The 16,027-nt window shown below is 45.1% G+C and overlaps 1 protein-coding gene across 1 annotated transcript; it reads left to right on the top strand.

The window, feature by feature from the left end:
- Positions 1 to 1,177: 1,177 nt before the first annotated feature.
- Positions 1,178 to 15,715, top strand: RNF114 (ring finger protein 114). Its single transcript, XM_007446386.1, has 6 exons — positions 1,178 to 1,331; positions 5,404 to 5,554; positions 7,638 to 7,744; positions 8,064 to 8,178; positions 13,942 to 14,049; positions 15,509 to 15,715. The coding sequence occupies exons 1-6, from the start codon at positions 1,192 to 1,194 to the stop codon at positions 15,572 to 15,574; spliced, it is 687 nt and encodes a 228-aa protein (XP_007446448.1). The 5' UTR covers positions 1,178 to 1,191; the 3' UTR covers positions 15,575 to 15,715.
- The last annotated feature ends 312 nt before the right edge of the window (positions 15,716 to 16,027 follow it).

The raw sequence follows: 16,027 nt of genomic DNA, 5'->3' as shown, positions 1-16,027 counted from the left end.
GAAAGGGCACTTTTGGCTGGGAAGAGGTCAGATGCACAGGTGCCTAGCATAGGAACAAGAAAAAGAAATGGTAAAACATAAGCATTGGCCCTCTAGGGTTGCTGCCTACCCGCCAGGTTATTCGTCTGTGAAAAGATGCCCACATGGCAAGCTAAAAATAATCCTCCTGCTTCCAGCAGGTCAAGCAAAATCAACCCAGAGGACTGAGAATGGGACAAATGAGGCGCAAATTTGCATTCAGTTAATCTGGCTTAGCAAACGTAGTTTATTTGTCCTGTGCAGACTCCTTACTGTGAGGGCTTTGTGGCCTTTCAGGGTGGAGTTTAATTGATCATTGACTTTCCTGGTTAAGAAAACCACACAGGCTTGTTAGCAGAGCCTGCTAACAAGATGTAGCTTTTGTTACATGGGCTATATACAAGAGCCAATTTGGTGCAGTGAAAAGTGGAGAAAGTTGAGATTCAAAACATCTGGGTTTTAGGCCTCCTCCTTTCAGGATTGAGGTTTAGTCTCTCTCTTCAAACCCGAGGCTCCCCATCTTATACAGAGCTGGAGCTAGATCCCATGGCCAGGAGGCATGTGGACACAATTTTAAATAGTTTGACTCTAAGGGAGATAGAGATTACTTCTGCTTTCACTAGGAAGTCTCAGTGTGGTGGTAGTCTGTCTTCAGCACCTCTCTACTCATGCTTAATCTCCCTTTTCAGCGGCAACAGTATCCAGCATGAATTTATAAGATTGTATTGTTTCCATTGTATTTTTCCAGTGTCCTGTAGAAATGTGATACTGATTTTCTATTTGTAGCTTGGGAGTGATAACAGATCTCTCTTTAAAATTTGTTTGCTGAAGTTTAAAAAAACAACAACTCGATTGAAGAGAAAGATTCAGTAATAGTGCATAAGTAAATTTTAAGTAATAGTAATAACGATTTAAATTTGGGAAACAGTGGCTGAAGCACAAAGCCTGTTCCACAAAGCCAGTCTCTGGATCTGGGAAATCGAGATTTCCCTCCCTCCCTCCCGTCAGAGAGGTCAGGAAGCGCTGCACACCCACTAGCCCCGCCCCCAGCCCGACGCACGTTCCATAAGTCACGCCCCCAGCCCGACGCACGTTTCATAAGCCCCGCCCCTCGCCCCGCCCCGCGGGCTCCTCCTCCTCGGCCGCCGTTGCCCTGCGCTCAGCGGCAGCAAGATGGCGGCGCAACCGCAGGACCGTGATGGTGGTTCGCAGCTGGCAGGGCCGGCGGCGGAGGCCGACCCCCTGGGCCGCTTCACATGTCCCGTGTGCCTAGAGGTGTACGAGAAGCCGGTGCAGGTGCCCTGTGGACACGTGTAAGTGGAGGGTCAGGGGCCGGTCGGGGGGGGCGCCTGACTGGGAGGAAAATGGAGCCGAGGAGCGAGGCCTCGGCAGGGAGGGTCTCGAGGAGGGAGCGGGAGGACATGGAGTTCCTGGAGGCCCGTGGAAGTTGGCGGGGTGGTCTTCTCTTCCGCCCTCCTTACTCCCAAGTATCCGGCTCTTCTGTTGAGCGCCTGCTGTGTTACAGGCAGCCTGCCAGGCTCCTTCCCTTGCGCGATGGTGGAGTCGCACCCTCCTGGGGGTTTGGTAAGGTCTAAAGTCGGCTCTTGGGGAGTCAGTTTCCCTTAAATAGTCTGTACGTGGCCCCTGAAGTACACTGTGTATGGCGTCATGTGTCTAGCTGTGCCAAGTAATGCTAATGTTCACTACAGTTGGGGAAACGCCAGACTAGACCAAAAGAACAAAAGGGAAGTCTTGATGTAGATCTGACCAGTCTGCCCTTCACTGTGAAAGAGGTGGGGAGTTGGCAGATAGGGATTGTTAGCATTCCTACTTGGGTATGAGGTTTGTTTCATTGTATTTGAAATTATAAAGTTTCCATGTTGCTAATAGACTGCTTATGACGACTGAAGGAGATGTGTGTGAAAATGTCCAGTATAGGTTCTGGGGTAGGTGCTTTGAGGTTGGCTGGGTTTGAATCTAAGCCTTGCTCCATCAGACACATCAGACGCTTAAGTTGAAAGAACCGTAGAGAATGTGGCTACCTTCCTCTTGCTACTGGGAGTTGGATTTTCGTCTGTGGCCTTCCCCAATGGTCGTCACGGGCATCATCTTGGTATTGGTCTTAGGATCCCTCTGTTGGTCAGTAGGCACAATAGGCACCTACTGGACCTCATGGGCATTCTTATTTCTGCAGCACTACAGCAGGGGAAGAGGGTTGGAGGCCATCTTGCAAGTGAGGGCACTGAGGCTCACTTAGGGCAGGTTCACCATTGTCTACTCTCCCCAGATGGACTGCAGGTGTCTGTTTGCCAGTTCAGAGAACAGTTGGCACCTGGCAAGGGCTCTTCAGGCACACTGACTGCTTTTTGCTTCTTCAAGTGCGCCAAGCTCTTTCTAGCTTCAGGCTGTTCCTGTTTGCAGTTCAATTAGCCTGGAACTCTTCTTGCGCCATTTGCACCTCCCCCGTCTCTATGCCAGATCCTTTCCAGACTTCCAAGTCCCAGTTTAAGTTACCTCCCTTGTCACCAACCCCATTTAAATTACCTCCCTGCTTCTTTCCTGGGGCTTCTTTCTCCAACCTTGCACAGAGCAAAACTTCGGGATCACGAGGGTAGTGATCATGTCTGTTTTGCGCCTCTTTCTGTCCCAAGTGCCCAGCGTAGTGTCTGAGCAACCATCTTCCAATCTTATGTTCAACTGGCTAAAATATTTGTGTGCTCACTATGTGCCAGATTTGGGGGCACAGTAGGAAACAAGGTGATTCTGCCCTCGGAGTTCACAGTCCAGTGAATTGATGATAAATAAGTACTAATAATGCTCAAACGTTTGTCAAAACTCATTGTGCAATGGGAGGGTATTATAGAGACCAAACCTGGGGTGGGGACAGGGGGAGTGATCAAGTAAGGAACGAATGAACTAAGAAATTAGTGGTGGAAGCAAACTTTGTGAAAGTTGAAGTGGAGCCTAGGTAGCTTTCTGGTTGAGTCCTCTTTTCCTTGGATCAGTCCTCATTATTATGTTTACCCAATTTTGGATTAATTCAGTGGACTTCATTTACAATTAACATTTATAAAGAGGATTGACCCAGCACAATTTGCCAACTGAAGAGCAGCAAAATTTGAGGTTTCCTTGAGCCAGATGGACCTTTCCGAGGTCAGAGGTCAGGGGGCAGTACTGGGATTCAAACCTTGGCTCTTTTCTGTACTCACCATACTAGCTCCGTGTGTTCATCAGTTCAATGCTGATTAAAGACAGATGGCTACACCTCTGTAAGGGCAGCCAAGTCTCCCTTAGCTCCAGCCAAGTGCTTTTTGCTCTGCCTGGTTGATTTTTGCTAACTTTTGTGCTTGGAAGTGAGCATTACTGCAGCTCCGGCTGCGTGGGGCATTGATTTTTATAAAACTTTATTTCAAGCCCTGAATTTTACATCCCCCTCCAACTTAGTGGAATACAGCTGGAGAATGGCAGGTGGCTAGGTGCCCAAGAGAAGGATTTTCTAAGTAGCATTATAACAGGAAGTGGAGCATCTAGAAGGCTGAACTAGAAAAAGGCCCATAAATAGGAAATGGAAACTAAAAGCCAGTCCAAGATACAGAGGCCATGTAAAAGCAGGCTTGTTCGTTGGGTATGACTCAGGCACAGAGTGGCTTGTGAACATTGATCTCTGAGCTGAATCTTGGTGTATGCTTGAAGGGAGGCTTTGAGCCGCTTTTATCTACAAGCTGGGTTTGATTTCATTATGCTCTCTGGGATCTTCTGTGCTCTCTTGGGTACTCTATTGATCTGCCTTTGAGAAGAGGTACAACAAGTGATGGCCATAAGGCCACATCTGCCTCTTTAACCTCATCGCTTATCCTCTCCCCGTGGTCTACCACATCATGGCCTCAGAGACCTTCCTTTCTACCTTTTGGTTCCCGCTTTGCACTTGGTGTCATCTCTGTGGAACTCTTTTCATCCACGTCTGTGTGGCTCTCCTCATAATTTTAGGTCTTAGCTCAACTGTTACCCCCTTAAAGAAGCTTTCTATGACCCCCTTCCCCGCAGCTGATCTCTTTGCCTTGTTTTATTTCCTTCATATATTCAGTCACTATCTGAAGTTAACACTTGTGTTCTCCCCTACTCTGGAATATAAGCATCATGGTGACAGGGATTTTGTGTTCACCACTGTGCCCTTGGTTGTGAATCATTAGACCCCCTCACTTTCTCCCATCCTGGTTTAGAATTTTGTCTAGCAGCATTTAACATCTAGCTAAATAACAAAAAGGAAGAAAATTTTTAGAGACAGTAGAAAATGGTCAGATGCACAGATTACCTTTGATTATATGTCCTGAGTTCGTCCTGGCAGATTTTGTTATCTTGTCTGTCAGGTTGAGTATGTAGCCAGGGTATTTTCATGCTTTATTATTCCTTCCTAATCTGTACCACATCTGAGCATCACCACCTGTCTAGGCTTCTGACAGAAAGTTGGTCATCTTTGACTTCTTTTCTTTTCCAAATTCAGTAAATTACCAAGTCCTACTGATTCTACCCCCGAATCATTTCCTGAATTCTTTATTGCCTCACGGTTTCTTGCCTTTGGCCATCTGTTTGGTTTCTACATCAAGTCTTTTCTGCCTTTCCTCATCTAAAAAATTTTTAAAACCAGCAACTCTATTGTCCATGATAACGCCAGAGTTATTTTTCTAAAACTTGAATTTGGTCTGGTTGCTACCTTGTTTTAAACACCTGGCTCCCTACTGCTTATGAGGAAAGGTGTTAAACACTCACGATGCATCTGAGGAAATAAAAGTCTAAGTCTAAGGGCCTGGAATATTCTTCCCCTCCTGTACCACTGAACTCTTTCTTTTAAGGCTCTTTCGCGGATGCTGCCTCTGAAGTCTTACCAGCCCTGTCCTTCTTGGGTCACAATGGTTGCTCTTGACTTTGTGTTTCCATAGTGCTTTGCATTCACCTCTAATGATAGCCACGTCTGTTTGTGGTGCATTTCATATGTGCTAGACACTGTAGTAAGAGTCTGCTATGCATAATCCATCCTCCCAGCAATCCTAGAAGTAGGTACTACAATCTCCACTTCACAGAGGAGAAACTGAAGTTCAGGAGATCCCGCCAAGATCCCTCAGCGGCAGGGGCTAAGGTCTGAAGATTGTGCCATAGCACCTTCTGCCATGTCATGGGAGTTTGCATTTATTTCTGTTGCTGGACCTGTGTGTTCGTTGCAAGGAACACCCTCCCCCCCCTTTTTCTTGCCCAGAAGGACTCAGTATTTGAATCAAGAGCAGGGAGCAAGTTGTTTTTTATTCATTGATGTCATTTTAAAAGTTTATCCATTTTTGTTGTCTTGTCTCCACGATGCATGACGCAGGTTCTCTGTATGTCTTGTTCTAGCTTTTGCTCTGCATGCCTGCAGGAATGTCTGAAGCCGAAGAAGCCTGTCTGTGGGGTGTGTCGCAGCACTCTGGCACCTGGCGTCCGAGCCGTGGAGCTCGAGCGGCAGATTGAGAGCACAGAGACTTCTTGCCATGGCTGCCGTAAAAATGTATGTGGAAGTAAAATGGAAGAGTCAGTGTCTTTCTATAAGATGGGTAAAATGTAGATCTGTTGCCACGTTGTTTCTGAAGTTAGAGCGTGACTAAGTGACTAACAGCACGTGTGCATGCTGGTTATCTGTGGCAGTGGCTGTGCTGTTGCGTTTTGGTAACCTTAATTGGTTGTGGTGGGGTTTTTTTTCCTTTAAGAATTGGTTTAGTATATTACATAGTTTAGTTTTGAAAGCCATAGAAATCAGTTGTCCCAGTTTTTTCCTGCAAAAGACCCATTTTCCCAAAGCAGCATACACAGTTTTAATTAGAATATAATGAATGATATTTCTTAATTTTTTAAAATATAAAATGAAGTCAGTGACTCAGAGTTACCTGCTGCAATGAGTTTGAGGGGAAAATTTTTTTTTTTTTGGGCCATGCCACCTGGCATGCAGGATCTTAGTTTCCCAACCCCAGGGATGGAACCCGCGCCCCCTGCAGTGGAAGCGCGGAGTCTTAACCACTGGAACACCAGGGAAGTCCTGAGGGGAAATTTTATAATGTATATTACTAAAGATATAAAACTTGTTCAGCTTTTTAGCACTTGGCAAGGGGGAATTGTAGTGCAAAGGTCAATATGAAGTCATTTGATTATAATAGCAATATCTAACATTTGAAATGCATCCATACTCTTTTGTGTGACCATATTAGAGTCAAGAATATTTATCTTAGCATCTGTTGTAACTGCACAGGTTACAACATTTTATTTTCAAAGAGATATACACAGCATTATTGGTTTTTAAATCATTATGATTTTATTAATTCCAGACAACACAAAAATATAAACTAATGTAGGCTTGTTCCCCACTCCAGAGATGACCTCTTTAAAAATGCTTCAATTTAGAAGGTTGCAAGATATTTTTCTGCCCATTGACAAACACAAGTGTGGGATTTCTACAAAATAGGATCATACTATAATATATATTTTTACAAGTTCTTTTCACTTTTGAAAACTTTTTTTTACTTAATGACTTATTTGACATCCTCGCATTTTAGTTTCATTACTTTAACACCTTAATATGGATAGCCATAAAATGGATATACCTTACCATTTCTTTCCTTTCAGAGTGATTTAGCACTAGGGGTACACAGTGGCTGCAGTTCTGAGTAGGGCTCTTTCCCGTCCCTTTTAATTGGGAGCTCTTTGATAGACAGCTTGAGGTCAAGTTCTTTAGCTGGAGATAAGACAGAAAGAAGCATCATGGTAAGCCAGAGCTCAAATACTGAAACATATTTTCCCTTGTAGTTTCTTTTGATTGAGAAACTCAAGATACTGAAATAAAGTTTCCTGTTACCTTTATCTTTCTTTATGTATGCATGATGAGTTTTTAAAAATTTCTGTATGCTTTTGATTTTCTTCATTTTAAAGATTAGTGATTGTATTGTATTATACCTCCAGAAATGTTTATCTTCCCTTTACCTCCTCTTTCTTCATTCCTTACACTTTTTCTTTCTTTTTAGATCACCTGTGATGAAGCACTCTTCTGTGGGTTTTCTTTTCTCTTTCCATCTTGCAAAGACTAGATTTTATTAGAGAAATAGAATTCAGATTCTGGGGTTTTTTTGTAAGATCATTTATCACAATCTGGTGATAGGATATAATTGTTTAACTAGGATTACTAGCCTTTATCCCTTTTACGTAAATCATCACTTTTCTTTGCCGCACTTATAATGGAATGTGGTTCTTGGCTTGCGTAAGGAGATTAGTTTAAGTGCTAGTGTGGAAAACTTTAAAAACTTCACTGGGTTTGGAGTGTCTCTGTGAGCAGAGAGCATATCATGAATAAAGCAAACCTCTCTGAGAGTGATTTTAGAGTGGAAGCAGATATCCTCGTTTGGTCAAGTAAAACATCAGCCTTGGTATTAACAGAAACCCTGCAACAGTCAGAGTTTCAGTCCCATCAGCATAGCCAGGAGTCTGGTGAGATTGTTTGCCAGGGTGATATAGGTCTAGTTTTCATCTTGCCTTCACTTTGGGACTGTGTTGGACTGGGTACAAGTTCCTGACTAACTTGTGGGCTCTGATTCTTCCTACTTAAGTTCTTCCTATCCAAGATCCGTGCACATGTGGCTACCTGTTCCAAATACCAGAATTACATCATGGAAGGTGTGAAGGCCACCACCAAGGATGTGTCCCTTCAGCCAAGGTAAATGACTCTGTCACTCTCTTAGGTGGACGTCTTTCTTCATGAGTTTTGGAAAGTGGAGGTACAATTGTTACGCTGGCTAAAGCTGACATAAGGTTTTGTTTTGGGATGGGTGTGGAGAAGGACTCTCATGTTCACTTCAAATATTAGCTGATCTGTTAGTTTCAATCATTTGACCTGATGCATAAGTGATCATCAGAACCCCTATCATGACGCATTGAGTGAACTTTGCTCCTTTTGGGAGGGTACAGTGATTGAAATTATGTGGAAAGTTACTCACAGAGAGGTTTCTTCTTTTTTCCTGCCTTTCATCTTCCAGAAATGTCCCAAACCGTTATACTTTCCCTTGTCCTTACTGCCCCGAGAAGAATTTTGACCAAGAAGGACTTGTAGAACACTGCAGGTTGTTGCATAGCACGGACACCAAATCTGTGGTAAGAGTAACTCTTTGAGTTTTTTGTTTTGTTATGTGGGTTTTTGTTGTTGTTTTTTGAATTTTTATGAGGAAAAAAAATCAAACTTAACAGAAAAATTACAGGGTTAGCTAAATGAACTCTATGTACCCTTTACCTAGAGTCACAGATTAATAAGATTTTACCATATTTGCTTAACTATACTCTGTATACATATTTTATGCTAACCATTTGAGAATAAGTTACAGATGTCATGACCCTTTGTCCCTAAATACTTCAGCACATATCTCCTAAGAAGAAGTAAATGTCTTCTTAGAAAACCACATTTTTTTGTGAGTTTGATTTTCACATTCAGGAATTGTAACATTGATACAATCTAATACCTACTTTGGGATTCATGTTTAAAATTTAACAATTGTAGTGTCCTTCATAGCAATCTCCCCTGGCCCCAAAATCCTGGATCTGTGTGTTATATTTAGGTGTCATGTCTCTTTAGTCCTCAGTTTTTCTTTGTCTTTCATGACCTTGACATTTTTAAAGAGGACAGGCCAGTTGTTTTGTAGAATGTCCTTCAATTTGGGTTTGTCTGTTTCTTCATGATTAGGAGCAGGGATGCTACATCTTCCGGGTATACATCAGGCGGGTCACATGATGTTTGTTGTTCCCATTGTTGGTAATGTTAACTTGGATCCCCTGGTGTCTGCATAGAGCTGCCATTTTCCATTTGAGTAGCTTCTTCATAGTTGTGGGGAAAGAGAATGTAGATGAAATTATTAGGAAAGTGCTTATCAGTCCTTTGATATTTAATTTATATATTAAGGCTGACATGTAGTTTTCTTTAAAAAAAAAAAAAGTTTGAATTTGGTCCATCTCAGCAGTGTTACCCTTCCCTCTTAATGTGATTGGCAGACCAGGTCTTAATACAACTTTCTCTATAGTTTTGTTTTCCCATTTATCTCACACTGCTTCTGTTGAACTATGTAGCTAGTTTTATGAGCAGATCTTCAGCTCCACTGCTGTAAAAGATGGTGTACAGGCTTGAGAATTTGCATGAGCTTTTGCTAGTAGAATTAGGCCTGATGGCGCTCTGTGTTTTTCTGTCTTAAATCTTAAGATTCAGCTGGTCTGTTTGAGAATACCTTGACTCTTCTCTTTATTGAACTCCTTGCCAAGTCCAAATTCTGGTCAGTACAGCTACTTTTTACACTGGGCTCCCTGGACTCTTAATGTGCTGTGACAGATTCCACAGACGAATCCCCCCTCTCTCTGCTTTTCCCAACTCCCCAAACTAGGGAACTGGGCTGGCTTGGCCCAGTGAGCACCCTGTTTTCAGCCAGGCCCTATTGCTGCTAGGCACACACACACACACACACACACACACACACTGTCTGGTGGCTATTCTGGGCACTCTCTTTTCCTTAAGTTCCTGGCATGAACTATCCCCATCTTTTCCACAGATAATGGTGAGTCCTGCTTTTCACTAAGTTCCAAGTACCAGGTGTGTGTTCCTTTCTTCTCTGTTCATTCTGTCTCAGGAGCTCTCTGATCTATCTCTGAGGTCACAGACTGGCAGCCTGTCTGGCCCATACACATTTTCATTTCCCCAGACTTTAAAAATTAGCAGATTTCTCAATCTTGATACTGTACATTTGAGAAATTAGAAGTTCTGGTGAGAGTTGGCTGGCTCTGAGTACTGCTGGCCCCTTAGATGGGATGGCTCACAGACATCCTGCTTTGCTTGTTTGCCTTTCCCGCCGGGTTCCTGTGAACGCTTGAGTGTGCACCCCTCCTTCTGTGTCCTCATCATTCCCTCGTGCTGAGGAAAAGGCTCCTTTGCAAGTCCGCCTCTTCTCTGCCCACATCCTCAGATCCAGGCGGAGGACTGAGACTAGGGCCTTGCCCTGCCCCTGAGGCTTCCTCTCCCCACCATGTCTCTCCTGTCACCTTCAGCTTTTCTCTCTACCCGCTCCTAACACTTGCTTTCCTTCAGACATGCCCAATCTTCCCTAATTGGTGGGAGGAATATTTGATCCACTGTTTTCTCTATGTAGCCTGCAGTTTCTCTTTTCCTTCAAGCTTTGGTTTGTCAGCTGCTGCTGTCTCTTCCATATTCTCTCCTTTATCCCTTTAGAGTCCAGCGTCCACTGCTGTCATCACATTCTCCATGGACCCAGCTGGTCTTCTTAAGTCCTTGTTTTCTCTCACCTTGCTGCAATTTTTAAAATTTGTTTCTTTGTATGTAATCAGTTCCTTGTATAAGAAGTGGACTGTGGCCCCTTCCCCTAGACTCCTGGTTCCCTCTATACCATCAGTTATTTAAGTATTTTTTATATTCTTGCAATTTAGTTTATGTTTGGATGTGAGAAATGCATTATATTACCACTTGTCATTTTTGAATAATAGAAGTAAACCCAGTGTAAAAGTAAAACACCATACCATGCCTGCCAACCTTTCATGAGATCAGTCACAAAGAATTGATTATTTTCTCTCAAAAATAAACAGCCTTGGGCTTCCCTGGTGGCGCAGTGGTTGGGGGTCCGCCTGCCGATGCAGGGGGCGCGGGTTCGTGCCCCGGTCCGGGAGGATCCCGCGTGCCGCAGAGCGGCTGGGCCCGTGGGCCGTGGCCGCTGGGCCTGCGCGTCCGGAGCCTGTGCTCTGCAACGGGAGAGGCCGCAGCGGTGAGAGGCCCGCGTACTGCAAAAAAAAAAAAAATAAATAAAATAAACAGCCTCATCATTTGATACTAATACCCATCCTTCTGAGGTCTGTATCTTTATTACATAGATGAGTGTTGAGGTTTTGAGGCAGATGCCAATCTGGAATGGCCATCGCACCCCAGAGCCATCTGGGATGAGCCACTTCTCAGCCGCCATGTCTTCAGATTCATCTGCATTAAACTTAGTAAATCCCCACTCCTGGAGAGGCAGATTTTCTGGCGGCCAGGGCACCTGAACTTGGCCCTGCATAGTGCCTCAATCACATGCTCCTTGTTCTGCAGCTTGGTGTGGATGGGCATGATGACTTCGCCAATGTGGACTCTGGCCACTGTGCCCAAGGGCTTTCCCAAGGCACCCTGTATACCTGTCTGGAGCCTAGACTGAGGATGTCCTGAGGCCAGACATTTTCTTTTCCTATGATTCCAGAATAGCTGCTCAGTACACATTCTTTGTCTGCACTAAGCATGATATGTTCTATGAAAAACACCCCAAAGCCAAGTTTTCAGCTGCTTCTTCAAGATGTTTCAGTTGTGGTTCTTAATAACTAATTACTAATTGAAAGAGCAAATGAGCTTAGACACAGAGACACACAGACATCACCACCTGCTCCCACTACCCATTTTCCATTTTAAAGTTAGCCAGATAAGCTCAACTATTTTAGTAATTATGAAAACTAAAACGGATGTTAAATCAAATGATAGAGCTACTCAAATTCATTTCCTACCACTGTCTCCCCTGCACTCATTTCTGGAATAAACCAGTGTGCCACCCATGCTAAGTGGATTGCCCACATTGTGAAGCTGGTTAGTGCAGAACCAGTACTGGAACCCAGTGTCCTGGCTCCTAAACCAGTTCTCTCTTAACAGCATCAGAGACACCTCTGTTGGGTGCTCATTGGCCTCTGAGTAGTGCTCAACTGTGTGTGTGTGTGGAAAATACAGTTATGTCATCCAGAGACATTTCTAGCTTTCAAATGTATGATTCATGTGCATCCTCCTTTTTTGTCCCCCTTTGGATGCAAGTAACAGCGCATTTCTATACACTGTAACCAGTGTTGTTGACATCTGTCCACATTAGTACATGTAGATCTGATTCTTTTAATGAGCTTCTCAGTTTTTCATTACTTGTCTGTACCATGATTTAACTGGTCCCTTATTGATAAACGTCAAGGTTACTTCCAGACGGTATCAGAAAATTTGATTAAAGACTGGATATTAAATGCTACTAAAAAAAATTGTTGATCGTTGGGTGAGATAATAAATAGTACGGTATTTGTAAAGGGAAACACATTTTTAGGACTGTTCTGAAACAGTTAAGGGTGAATTGTTGTGTCTTATTTTTAAATGCTTCATTTTTTGCTGAAGTAGGTATGCCAAACTTAAATCTAGGTGTTGGGGATAAGGGATGGTTTGTCAAACTATTATCTACTTTCCTATAGTTCTGAAGTTTTTCATAGTACATTTGTAAAGGGTGTCATAGATTTTTAACATACCTTTGCCTGTATTTACGTATGTCTGAAAAATAAAGTCTTACCCTGCAGCCAGTTAAGCCGACTGTGCTCTTTTCTCCATGGGGGCCCGGTGTGCAATGGCTGCAAAGAGCAGCCTCCTTGGTAGTGTATGCAGCCTGTTGCCTGTATGGGTTGCCCTAAGGGACCTTGGAGACAGCCCTTTCCAGTGGACATTCGTGTCTGGCCTCAGGCCGTCCCCAGTCTAGGCTCCAGACAGGTGTACAGGGTGCCTTGGGAAGGCCCTCGGGCACAGTAGCCAGTGTCTTCCGTTGGCAAAGTCATCATGCCCATCCACACCAAGCTGCAGAACAAGGAGCATGTGATTGAGGCCCTATGCAGGGCCAAGTTCAGGTGCCCTGGCTGCCAGAGAATCTGCATCTCCCAGGAGTGGGGATTTACTAAGTTTAATGCAGATGAATCTGAAGACATGGCAGCTGAGAAGTGGCTCATCCCAGATGGCTCTGGAGTCAAATGCATCACTAATCGTGGCCCCTGGACAGAGGCACTCATGAGACCTTGGCCCTGTCCCTTCCTCACTGAGGCCCATCAGTGAATCCCAGTTCCTAACAAAGAATAGTAATAAAGTCTTAGATATGGATTAATTTGGTTAAAGGTTAAGTACACTCATAATTTTGATAGATATTGCTAAACTACTCTGTGGTATCTGATACTGCAACCCAATTTTTTGTCCTTTTTTCCCCCTCCTTTGGCTTCTTGAAATCCCTCTGATTATTTTCTCTGTTGAAGCCTCACTTCCTTCAGCCCGTGGTCCTCTGTTCTGCCCCTCTCCTTCTGCAGAGCTCCTTAAACGTCAGTGTTTCAGCCCTCCCCTTTGGAAGCCTCCTCCTCCCCAAACTCTGGTTCTGATCACGGTCTCCTCCACAGCGCCAGCCTCCTGCCTATAGCTCCTTCACCATTTCACATTTATCTCATGTCAACCCCCTTTGTCGCATATCTTCCTTGTAGATGGTGGGGTTCCGTTGGCAAGCCAGACCGCTCCCCCCCCCCCCCCCCCCCGTTCCTCTCTGCCCCTTGCTGGGAATTTTCCATTCTAGCCAAACTAATTGGCTTCTTGCCATGTACTCTTTGACTTTCCAAATACCTCCTGCTCTTCAAAGCCCAAATCAACCTCTTGTACGAAGGCTCTTTAGCCTGAGCCCCATCATCTGAGCATTTACTTGATAAAAATAGCACATAAGGCTGTGTTTTACTTCCTTGGGATGTCGCTCATCTGTCATTTCCTTGGTTTTCTTTGTGCTTTTAGATCATTTTGTGTGCTGGGTTGGAAGGTCGTAGTCTAGGCTCCTCCTAGGCTGACACAGTGTTCTCACCTTAGTAGGGGATCAAAAATGGGTGGTATCATGGCCTAAGCCTTTTGACTCGAGTAGGAGACTGACAGTGTCTTCTGGGATGTGAATGTGCACTTGAAGATGTTACCAGGCCCTGGACTGGTGGTCAGGAAAGCTGTCCTGGAAGAAAGGTGGCCGGACACAGGCCACAGAGGGCTAATGTCAGCTCAGACACCCAGTACCTGATACCGTGCTTCTTTATTGAAAGGTTTGTCCGATATGTGCCTCGATGCCCTGGGGAGACCCTAACTACCGCAGCGCCAACTTCATAGAGCACATCCAGCGCCGGCACCAGTTTTCTTACGACACTTTCGTGGTGAGTCTGGAGCCTGTGCTCTAACTCCTTCCCCCGGGGGGTGGCACAGCTCCCTCCCTTCTCTTACCTGGAGAACTGTGGGCCCCCTTGGTGAGTTTTGTCACTGATGTGATGGGCTCCCTGGAATGACAGCTGTGTGGTATTTAAGAAGATGAACTGGCCAGTCATCTAGACTGAGATATAGTAAGCTTGCTTTTATTTTATGTTTTCCAAAACTTTTGTCCACTTCAGTATGTGGTTTCTACCTGTTATGGAACCTGGTTTAGGATCCTTAAGCTCAGGTGCCCACAGGAACCAGGCAAGTAATGGAAGTGATTCTCCTAAGGAATTGCAAGCTGGGCGGTGTGTGACTCAGGTAATGCAGCCAGCAGCGCCAGCTGATTGTTGTTGTGTGGAAAGACAGGCACAGCATTGCCAGGCTCCTCCCGCCCCAACCCCAAGAAGTTGGAAATGCAGAATTTCATATGACGCATCCCAAGTTTGTTTTAGAGTACTTCAGGTCAAACGAAACACACCAACTAGCCAAATGTGGTCATCAGGTTTACATCCTTTCTCTAGAGCTGAGTGGGTTTTTTTAAAAAATAAATTTATTTATTTATTTACATTTATATAAATTTATTTATTTTGGCTGCATTGGGTCTTCGTTGCTGCAGTAAGCGGGGGCTTCTCTTGTTGCAGAACACGGGCTCTAAGTGTGAAGGCTTCAGTAGTTGTGGCACACGGGCTCAGTAGTTGTGGCTCGTGGGCTCTAGAGCGCAGGCTCTGTAGTTGTGGCACACAGGCTTAGTTGCTCCGTGGCATGTGGGATCTTCCCGGATCAGGGCTCGAACCCGTGTCCCCTGCATTAACAGGCAGATTCTTAACCATTGCGCCACCAGGCAAGCCCCTAGTATTCAGTCTTAATGACTGTGTTTCAGGACCTGAGAAGGAAAGCATGACTCTTTCCTGAGTTGTCATAAAGAGTATTTTACTCTCGGCCTAACAGAGTGTCTGAAACTCAAGACTTCGAAATACCTGTCGTTTTGTTAAAGATGAATACAATTCCCAAGGAATTGCAAGCTGGGCGGTGTGTGACTCAGGTAGTGCAGCCAGCAATGCCAGCTGCAATTCCCAAGTAGATAGCTTTGTCTCATTGAATCAAAAAGGCTGCTATTAACTTCGGAACGCTCCAGGTCTGAATGCTTGGTCTGTGCCAGGCTTCACTCGGGTCCTCTCTGGTCCCCACCCTCCCGTCTGAGGGAGCCGTCATCATGGTCATCGTCAGGATGAGGCAGCCAAGGCACAGAGAGATCAAGCACTTTCCCGGAGTCGTGCAGCTGGCATCGCAGACCGTGGAGCTGGCCCCTGGCCTCTGGCCCCTCTCCAGAGCCACCGCTCACATGCCCTGCTTCTCCGACTGAAAGTGAGTTCTTGCAGCTGCGCACAGTTGGCTGAGGCTGAGCGTCTTTTTTGCCCGTAGGATTACGACGTGGATGAGGAGGACATGATGAACCAGGTGCTGCAGCGCTCCATCATCGACCAGTGAGCAGACTCTGCTGGGGCTCATGTTCCAGAGCTTCCATTACGTGTTCCGCGGGAAATGTGTGACTCCTCCACCTAAATGTACAACAGACCTGGAAGTGAGCCGTGGTATTAGGACAGGGTCACTTCCGACGGGGAATAGGTCCCCAGATCAGAGCCCTCCTTTCCTTTGGGTTCTTCCCCTACTGTTTACCCTGCTTGTCACATGTCTGGTTTTGCTCCTCAGCCACGTCCTGCAGCTTCTGCCTCTTTTTTGGAAGGGAACCCAGCTTCTGCACCTGTCCTTGTTTCACATTTGAGCCTCGTGTTCGATGTTGACCTCTCAGGTCCTCTGAGCCAGCCAGGACCTTTTCTGGGTCATGAATAGCACAGATGAGACAAGCGTCTCCTCTCCTTGTCCCCGGGGTGTGTGAGCTCTGGCAATAATGCATCTGATCAGTGATGGAGCTCCTTCTGT

This window comes from Lipotes vexillifer, unplaced genomic scaffold (genome assembly GCF_000442215.2).
Source record: "Lipotes vexillifer unplaced genomic scaffold, Lipotes_vexillifer_v1.1 scaffold251, whole genome shotgun sequence".
Taxonomy (NCBI): domain Eukaryota; kingdom Metazoa; phylum Chordata; class Mammalia; order Artiodactyla; family Lipotidae; genus Lipotes; species Lipotes vexillifer.
This window is presented reverse-complemented; position numbering and strand designations above follow the sequence as displayed.